General features: G+C 41.0%; 1 protein-coding gene across 3 annotated transcripts in view; it reads left to right on the top strand.

Annotated features, from left to right (window-relative positions):
• Window positions 1-10276, top strand: part of LAMP2 (lysosomal associated membrane protein 2) — a 50475-nt gene that overhangs the window by 24978 nt on the left and 15221 nt on the right. For all 3 annotated transcript variants that reach the window (XM_012475561.3, XM_012475572.3, XM_012475564.3), the window contains exons 4-8: window positions 1226-1384; window positions 2318-2502; window positions 4187-4309; window positions 8702-8765; window positions 9479-9643. In XM_012475561.3, coding sequence (XP_012330984.1) covers window positions 1226-1384; window positions 2318-2502; window positions 4187-4309; window positions 8702-8765; window positions 9479-9643 — 696 coding nt within the window. The remainder of the gene's footprint in view (window positions 1-1225; window positions 1385-2317; window positions 2503-4186; window positions 4310-8701; window positions 8766-9478; window positions 9644-10276) is intronic.

Below are 10276 nucleotides of genomic sequence, written 5' to 3' on the forward strand. Positions count from 1 at the left end.
TCTCTTGTTTCCTTTTTTTTTTTGAAACAGAGTTCCACTCTTGTTGCCCAGGCTGGAGTGCAGTGGCATGATCTCAGCTCACTGCAACCTCCGCCTCCTGGGTTCAAGCAATTCTCCTGCCTCAACCTCCCAAGTATCTGAGATTACAGGCATATGCCACCACACCTGGATAATTTTATATTTTTAGTAGAGATGGGGTTTCTCCATGTTGGTCAGACTGGTCTTGAACTCCTGACTTCAGGTGATCCTCCCGCCTTGGCCTCCCAAAGTGCTGGGATTACAGGCATGAGCCACTGCGCCCGGCCTCTTGCTTCCTTAGTTATAGTCTTTAAGTCCTGTTGATTCTACCATAGATAGGTGTTTTCAGTTTGGTTTATTTGTGCTCTTTCTACTGCCTCACACCATTGTTTAGTCAACCCTCCCTTACCCTTCACCTTAACCATTACCCTTCTGGTTTCCCTCTTAAGTGGCTTGCCTGAAAACGTTTCCTTCCTGCCTATCCCCTACAAATTTGCTATCTTTCTTAAAATAAATTATATATGTGTTATTTCCTGCTTTAAAACTGAAGCTAGCCCTCCACTGCTAAAAAGAAAAGCCCAAACTGGCCTCAGATCATAGAAGATGCTTCAAAGTATGATCACCTGCAACTTATCTTCTTTCCTTTCTAACCCCCATTTCTTTCTTTCTTTTTATTTCTCTTGAGACAGAATTTTGCTCTTGTTATTTGTTTCTTTTTTTTTTTTCTTGAGACAGAGTTTTGCTTCCAGGCTGGAGTGCGATGGGTGATCTCGGCTCACTGCAGCCTCCGCCTCCTGGGTTCAAGCAATTCTCCTGCCTTAGCCTCCCGAATAATAGGGATTACAGGTGTCCACCACCACACCCAGCTAATTTTTGTCTTTTTAGTAGAGACGAGGTTTCAGCATGTTGGCCAGGCTGGTCTCAAACTCCTGACCTCAGGTGATCTACCCACCTCGGCCTCCCAAAGTGCTGGGATTATAGGCGTGGGCCATTGCGCCTAGCCCCTAACCCCCATTTCTTCTTTCCCCTTACTCCTTATGTTTTAGCCACAGTGAGCTGGTCATGCCCTTGAGCATGCTATACCCTTTGTCACTTTGGGCCTGGGGTGGGGCAGGCAGAGAGAAGAAGAAAGCCTATACAAATATATTTATATTATCCCTTTTTTCCTACCTTCTTGGAAACAGCCATTGTTAATCTTGTTTTATAGGAATGCATACTGTTTATCACCCTCTGGCCATCAAAATTCCATTGAATAAGATTTTTAGATGCAGTAGTTTATCAACTTTGGAAAATAATGATGTTGTCCAGCACTATTGGGATGTTCATGTACAAGCTTTTGTCCAAAACGGCACAGTGAGCAAAAATGGTGAGTACTTGAAGTGTGTATTTCTACACTTGGATCCTAATTTAATAGTAGAGTATACCAGGTAGCTTTCATTGAAGTTGTTATCTGAAAGCATTTATATATTAAGGTTTATTCATAGCTTCTACTAGGCTATAAAGTTTTTGTAAATAATAGCAATTCTTATTCTTGTGGAACTTACAATTTAAAGTCTTTGGTGTACGTGTTGTGGAGTGGTCTTTCAAAAGGCCCTACGTATACTGTTCTCAGCTGGTAAAACCTAATCATTGTTTGAACAGATCTCAGATAGCTTGATTATCAACTTTTTAGCAGTTCTAAGACCAAAGCTTAGAAATCAGATTCATGTTCTAATCTTGAATTTTTAAAGTTGATTTTATAATTTTTACATAGCTTTATGGAAAGGTAATAATTTCTGATTTGCCAGTTCTGGAAAACGACTAACACTTTCTAAAAAGAGGTTGAAATGTTTATGATTTGCCATAGGGCTAATGCAGATAAATGGTTCATTTGTGTTTAAGTACTTTGATGATTTCTAAGCTTTTTTCTAGTAAACAGTATCCTTCCTTGTGGTGGTTGTATGTGGGAATAAAGAACCAAAAGATTCAAGACTTACATCTCTGAATTTCGTATCAGAGGCAGGCAGAGTTCTTTGTGAATGAAAAGATTTAAGGGTCTGAAAAAGACGAGTATGTGGCCATGTGTGAGTAGGTAAAACATATGGCTGTGTCCTAACTCAGGTAGATTGTCTGTATATGAAGCAGCAGTTTAGGAACTTCTCCCTAATTTAGTTTCAAATATCCTAACAAGATATTCTCTTCCCCTAATCCAACCCTTTTGGACTTCTATTATGAGAATTTTTTTGTTTTGTTTTCCCTGGCCTTATGAATTAAGAAAAAGTCCACTTTAGTTTCTTTTGTCCCTTTTTGCTTGTTTTAGAGTTCCTGTGTGATAAAGACAAAACTTCGACAGTGGTACCCACCATACACACCACTGTGCCGTCTCCTACTACAGCACCTACTCCAAAGGAAAAACCGGAAGCTGGAACCTATTCAGTTAATAATGGCAATGGTACTTGTCTGCTGGCTACCATGGGGCTGCAGCTGAACATCACTCAGGATAAGGTATAGGTGTCCATTTTTGTCAATACATCCTTTTTGTATTTCATTTCAAATGTTGTGTATCCTACCTTCCGCCCAAGGGTAGTGTTACTAGAATGATTCCAGTTTTTTTTGGTTCTTTTTTGGTTTTTATTTTTGAGATGGAGTCTCATACTGTCACCCAGGCTGCAGTGCAGTTGCATGATCTTGGCTCACTGCAACCTCCGCCTCCAGTGTTTAAGTGATTCTCCTGCCTCAGCCTCCTGAGTAGCTGGGATTACAGGTGTGCACCGCCATGCACAGCTTATTTTTTGTGTTTTTAGTAGAGATGAGTTTTCACCGTGTTGGCCTGGCTGGTCTTGAACTCCTGACCTCAAGTGATCTGCATGCCTTGGCCTCCCAAAGTGCTGGGATTACAGGCATGAACCACCGTGCCTGGCCCGATTCAGTTTTTTTTTTTTTTTTTTTTTTGAGATGTAGTCTTGCACTGTTGCCTGGGTAGGAGTACAGTGGCACGATCTTGGCTTACTGCAACCTCTGCCTCCTAATTCAAGCAATTCTCCTGCCTCAGCCTCCTGAGTAGCTGGGATTACAGGCATGTGCCACCATGCCTGGCTATTTTTTTGTATTTTTAGTAGAGATAGGGTTTCACTATGTTGGCCAGACTGGTCTCGAACTCCTGACCTCGTAATCCGCCTGCCTCAGCCTCCCACAGTGCTGGGATTACAGGTGTGAGCCACCAATTCAGTTTTTTTTTTTTTTTTTTTTTTTTTGAGACGGAGTTTCGCTCTTGTTACCCAGGCTGGAGTGCAATGGCGCGATCTCGGCTCACCGCAACCTCCGCCTCCTGGGTTCAGGCAATTCTTCCTGCCTCAGCCTCCTGAGTAGCTGGGATTACAGGCACGCGCCACCGTGCCCAGCTAATTTTTTGTATTTTAGTAGAGACGGGGTTTCACCATGTTGACCAGGATGGTCTCGATCTCTTGACCTCGTGATCCACCCGCCTCGGCCTCCCAAAGTGCTGGGATTACAGGCGTGAGCCACTGCGCCCGGCCCACCAATTCAGTTTTAAATGGAGATTTCATGTTGGCTTGTTGAGCCTGGTTAGTTAAGAGTTACTATAACCATGAAGTGTTAACGTCACTTTCAGGTTGTCTTGGCTAGCAGAAAACCTAGCAGTTTAAAGTACTCTTTGGGATTTAGATTCTGTTTACCATCAGTGGATCAGAGTACAAACAGTTGGCCTTTATTTCGGTCAGTTTAAAATATAACTTCTTCACACTTTGATCTGAAATGCACTGTAGGTTTGCATACAGGAATGGCACAGCTATCCATTTCTCCAGCTATTTGATGACTCGGATCGTGTAGATGTGTTCAAGTACATGATGGCACTGAGTGCATAGAGGGAGTGCCAGGGAACATCCGATTTCCAGGATCCTGTGACTTAAACAAGCGAGACAGATGGCTCTTGTGCTCCATAAAAATGTGTGTTTTCATTTGGCTCATTACTGTAGAAGCTTCCCTAAGTTGTCTGAGTCATAGCTTGAGGGCCCATGCCAACTTTGTTTGAAAGTTAAGACACCATGAATTTAAGTATCCAGACAAAAGTTTTTTGTTCTACACTGAAGTTGGTTTTGTTAGAGTATAAGGCTTTGCTGGCCACTTTGATAGCTAACCTGTACCGTTTCGCTTTCTTCTTCTCCTGAAGGTTGCTTCAGTTATTAACATCAACCCCAATACAACTCACTCCACCGGCAGCTGCCAGTCTCACACTGCTCTACTTAGGCTGAATAGCAGCACTATTAAGTATCTTGACTTTGTCTTTGCTGTGGTGAGTAACAGATTTTTCTAAAGTTAAGTTCATTCTCTTAGAAACACATCTGAAAGTCTAAATCGTTGCATGGAGGGCGGGGGATATTTAGCTTTAGTTTCCAGTTCTACAGTACTCAATTATAAAGTGTAGTCCATTCATCCCTGTTCATCAGTCAAAGCCTGTGCAGTGGTCTGTGGACTGGACTCTTGCATTAATATTCACCAAGAGTGGCCATTTTGCCATTATATAGACTCTAGGGTAGGAGTAAGAATTAACTCACATCAAAAAAAAAAAACGACAGTTGTCTGATGTATCCATATATAAGTAATTTCCATGATAATTTTTCTCTGTTATTGGTTAAATATGCTCATGTTTTTCTGTGATACTATTTTAAGCCTCTTGGGGGCTATATTATTTGTAATGGTGTCAGTAATAAAAATAGGTAACATCTATTGAGTATTTACTATGTACAAAGCTCTGTGTAAGTGTGAGTATAAGGTCATTAAATCGGGACAATTTATGATGGCAGTTTTCAGGTTTTTGTTGTTGATCAAGAGCTGGAACCTAAAAAGAAGGTTTTGGGTTAAGCATACCTGTTCTGCTTTTTGCTAGCATAAATTAATCATTGGGGACCTTCATTTCCACCTTCTTAGAAGCAATTATTATTCCCATAATTCTGTGAGGGGATGTATGTGTGAACATGTGGTAGCAAATGGGAGTGGTGGAATAGAAGATAGCTGTAAGTGAGGGAAACTGTTGAACTACCAACTATTCTCAAACTAAAAAATTGTATAATTAGATAAAAACCAATTCTGCTTTTAAATCAGATTACTGTGTTTGGGGATGGGGAAATAATCTCAACATCTAATATATAAAAAGTAGATATTTTGCTATGTCATATGTGAACTTGGTATTTTGAGTCTAAAGCACTTTTTCCTCTATAGAATATATGCTGAGTAATTGAGGATTACATTAGGCAGTTATATTTTGGAAAGGTTTGCAAAAATCTTCCTTTTTCCAGCATTCAAATAATTCCTCTGTTAACATACCATGTGACCAGTGAATTACTATTGAAAATGTCTAATTAAGCTTGTCCTCTCCCGTATGGTAAAAGAAAGCTTCAGGCACATTCTCAAACTCCTATACTCTCTCTCTCTTTTTTTTTTTTTTTTTTTTTGAGATGGAGTCTCACTCTGTCACCCAGTCTGGAGTGCAATGGCATGATCTTGGCTTACCGCAACTTCGGCCTCCCGGGTTCAAGTGATTCTCCTGCCTCAGCCTCCTGAGTAGCTGGGATTACAGGTGTGCACCACTGCGCCTGGCTAATTTTTGTATTTTTAGTAGAGACAGGGTTTCACCATGTTGGTCAGACTGGTCTCAAACTCCCGACCTCGTGATCCGCCTGCCTCAGCCTCCCAAAGTGCTGGGATTACAGGTGTGAGCCACTGCACCCAGGCACATTCTCTTTTAAAGTTACCTCATAGAGGTTATGGTCAATATGAACAAGGAAAGTAGTATTTTGGGTTTATTCCTTTCAAGTGATTGAGTTTGATCTTTCTAGCTGTGGTAGGCTCCTGAAAGGAACATGATTTCTTTTGACTCTCATAGGGAAATGTTTAGTATTTAAGAATTACAATATTTAATTTACCCAGCAGGCTATTTTAAAATGTAATCCAAAATGGTGACATTTTAATCATGCTCCAGGCACTCTGAAAAATCAAGAGACACCTGCAGTATCCCCAGAGTTCAGTGGGGCCTATTATTGCCTTCAACCCTGTCATGATAGATGCTCATTAGGAGAATTTATAGCATTCGAGCACGTTATGTGCAGACTGCTATGGTAGGTTACAGAGAAGAAAGTATTTTTAAAAGTACCTACAGTTTAGTGATAATGGGAGAAATCCACAAATAATACCATTTTTGTGAAAGGCCTACATGCCATGCCAAGGCTTTTGAACTCGATTCTGTGGGCAGTAGAGTACTGTGGAAGGTGTATGTGAAATGGGATGAATGCCAGACCAGAGAAGAGTACAGAGTGCTGCAGGAGAATGGAGGAGGGAGAGGTTCATTCTGGCTGGAGGAGAGTCAGGAAGGTTTAATGGTGGAGATGGCATTTGAGCTGGCCCTTCAAGGATGGGTCAGATTTGTATAGAGAGAGATAAGGAGAGTAAGTGGGAAAGTGCAGATTATCCCTGGGTAAAGGGCATAACCAAGAGCAGCTGGGAGAATGAGAAGTGTTATATGTTTAATGAAGTATGGAAAAGTCGTTGGGACAGATTGTGGAGAGTCTTGAATGCAAAGCCGAGATGTAGCCAAAGTAGAGGAGGGATGTGATGAGAGTATGAAGTCTTCCTTTATGCTTCCTCCTGAAATTTCTCTCAAGTCTGTCCCGTAGCTTTTACTCTCCATTGCCTTTGCTCTGGGTCCAGTCCACATTACCTCTCACCTGGACCATTCAAACAGCTCCTGCCTGATTGCTCCTCTTCCTCACCTTCTCCAATGTTCTGCATCAGCTTGACGGTCCTAAAGCACATTTCTCCTCAGAAACCATCAATGTTTCTCTTTTGCCAACAAGGTAACATCTAAAGTCCATGGCTGGATAGTTCAAGCCCTCCTTTCTCCCATGCAATGCAGCCTGCGTTTTTAGCCTTCACTCCCTCTTTATGAACCTTAGGCTTCCTTCAGTTCCTTCAGGGTGTTTCCCTCACCCTGTCCTCTATGTACTTCTTGTGAGGTAGGAGAACATAGTAATCATGATTATATAGACTCTGCAGCCATACTTTGGGGATTTAAATCCCAGCTCACTGACTACTAACCATGTAGCTTTGGGCGAAGTTACCTAACATGTCTGTCCTTCAATTATTCCATCCCAAAATGGGGCTGATAACAGCACCTATTGCATAGGAATATTGTAATTACTCAGTGAAGCGTCATATGTAAAGTTTTAAGAACAGTGTGGGCACTTAGTAAGTACTCAAATGCTAGCATAAAAATTTGTTATTGTGCTTATTTTCTAACTGCCTTTATTTATGCTGTTGCTCTCTCGAATATCCCTTTTCCTAAATTTTTCCTAAGAGAATCCTGCCCAGTTCAAAATACCCCATCCCTAAGCTGGCATTACTTTTTCTCCTCCCTTAGTTGGAAGTGATTTCTCTCCTATTTTCATGACTTCTTGTTGGGGTCCGTGAGATCGGCACGTCTGCCAGGGATCTCTTGACCAGCAAGAGGGTCCTAATACCTGGAAGAGAGAGTGCGCGGAAGAAAAGAGAGATAGAAAAATGGATCTGGAGGTCTGATAAGAGCTATGCTCAGATCAGCGATTTATTATTTGTGCACAGTTGCTTATATACGTTTTTTCATACAGTGACTGACGTAGGTCCCATTACAATAGTTTTATCAGGAGGGAACAGAAAATTACAAAGTAAGCATGGGAGGGGGTAGCATACAGGTTAAGCTAAAGATCACTAAACCCAAAACAAACAAAAGATTCTAATCCTATTAAGATTCTTATCCTCTTATCAATGACTACAGTTACAGTAAATAACATCAAGGCGAGCAATAATTTGAGGGGTAGCATTTTTCTAGTAACATGTGAGCGATCACGGGATTTAGTGAATGCAGGTAGACAGAGTCATAAAACCAGCCCAGAATGGGAACTTCAAGAGACAATAGTCTCATAGATAGTCACGCAGGCCTCACCCAGACATACCATTAGCTCAGTGGATCAAGAATAGGCTTCTGCAAACTCAGGCCTCTATCACTTCCTTCTTTTTTCCTCAGCTCGACTGCCCTCAGCGTGGGGAGAATATGTCCAGGCTCTAACTCCGTCATGGCGGAGACACGGAGGGATCTCTACGCTGGTGGAGCGATCTCCATAACTTCTCACTTTCTTTTTTGTAATATGGTTATTTATGTGTTTATCTCAGCTTCCCTGGCAGATTGCAAACAGGGTAAAGGCAGGATTGATGTGTGGTTCATTTTGGTAGTTCATGGAATATTTGCACTCTGAAATGATAAGAATGACTGGCTGATCGGATGAGTACTTCAGAAAGATAATAGCAGTGAAAAGGGAGGATTAGGCTGGAGGAGCCCACTTAAGAGGCTGTTGTGATCCAGGCTAGAGGTGGTGAGGGCTCAGCAAGTGACAGGAGGAATAAAATTGAGGGGATAAACCTTCAAGTGTCCAAGATCCGCATTACTACACCTATGCTCCAAAAGTTGGAACAAAATATAGAGGAAAGGGGTTTCTGTTAGATTTTGAGTTCTCTTTTACTTAGTTGCAGTTTATTCTAATGCATGGTTTCTTCTTCTGTGTAATAGTGTTAGATTGATTTTCTTCTGTAGATATTAACTGTATCTGTTATCTGTAGACAGTTGTCATATGTTAACTGGAAGCTGTTTTTCAAACAGAAAAATGAAAACCGATTCTATCTGAAGGAAGTGAACGTCAGCATGAATTTGGTTAATGGCTCTGGTAAGCAAAGCATTGGCCTGTGGGGAAAAATGTGTGGGTTACCCTGAAGGATTAGAAATCATAATGGTCTTATTACCAAATAGTGCCTTATTTAATGAGACAGAAGATGCTATGTAAAAAGTGTACCTTGATCATACCTTAAAATCAGTAACTTAGAACTATGATGTTCTGTCTTTTCCTGTATCTCATCTTTTCAAAGTATGGTAGATAATAATTAAGGATAGGACTGATTTTTAGACTATAGAAACATCTATAGAAAGATAAGGGAACCTAGTGATGGTAAAAATTGCTTTTTGTGGGTTGATCTTGTCCCCCAGGCTCCCATACTTCCCTGAAAAACCCTGAGGACTGTCCCTTTTTGTTTGTTTGTTTGAGACAGGGTCTTGCTCTGTGCTCAAGCTAGAGGGCAGTGGCGTGACCACAGATTAATCCCAGGTTTAAGCCAACCAACCACCCACCTCAGCCTTCCAAGTAGCTGGGACTGCAAGTGCACAGCATCATGCCCAGCTAATTTTTTATTTTTTGTATTTTTTGTAGTGAAAGGGTTTCTCCATGTTGCCCAGGCTGGTCACGAACTCCTGGGCTCACACTATCTGCCTACCGTGGCTTTCCCAAAGTGCTGGAATTACAGGCGTGAGCCAGTGTACCTGGCCCTTTCCCAGTTTTGATGTTGATAGGATAAGAAGTTACTAACCTGTTTCTTTTCTTTGAAGTTTTCAGCATTGCAAATAACAATCTCAGCTACTGGGATGCCCCCCTGGGAAGTTCTTATATGTGCAACAAAGAGCAGACTGTTTCAGTGTCTGGAGCATTTCAGATAAATACCTTTGATCTAAGGGTTCAGCCTTTCAATGTGATAGAAGGAAAGTATTCTACAGGTAAGAATCAAGCAAACTTCATTAATAATTTATGTTCTTATGTTGACTGATAGGTAGCTTTTCCTTTGAATCATAGACATTTAAACGTTGAAATAGAGGAATATGAATTCACCAGAGGTCTCATAGCCTTGAGCAAATTGTGCAACTCTGTATTTAGTTCATCATTTTGCTCAACTGAGATGATTTTTTTTTATCTTAAAATCATTTGCAACAAAGTTCTTAAAGCTAAAAACTGATAGAAGCTTTATTTGAGGTACGGGTTTTAGTTTGTAGGGAAGATGGTACTTGGGTGCGGCAATTTTGAGCATCTTGCATCTGCTTCCTGGGGCCATCTTCTCACTGGAAACATTTTCATACCTGAACGAAAGCAGTTTGGTCTCAATTTTGTTAAGACAAAAGATAAAGAGTGATAGCACAGCCTCAAATATCATGAGCTATGTTTTTGCCAGCCAATGTAATCTGGAGAGTTTTCAAAGCATGTGCCAGTGTGAATGAGGCTTTTTGAAGATCACTCAAGGCTAATGGTGGTATTTATTAGATTTTTAATGAAACCTTTGTGAAGGGCTCATTATAATGTGTTCATATGAATGTGAAAGACATATTTGGCATTACAAGATTAAAATTTGCATGAAG

The sequence above is a fragment of the Aotus nancymaae genome, unplaced genomic scaffold (genome assembly GCF_030222135.1).
Source record: "Aotus nancymaae isolate 86718 unplaced genomic scaffold, 86718_ANA_hifiasm-v0.15.2.pri h1tg000004l, whole genome shotgun sequence".
In the NCBI taxonomy this organism is placed as follows: domain Eukaryota; kingdom Metazoa; phylum Chordata; class Mammalia; order Primates; family Aotidae; genus Aotus; species Aotus nancymaae.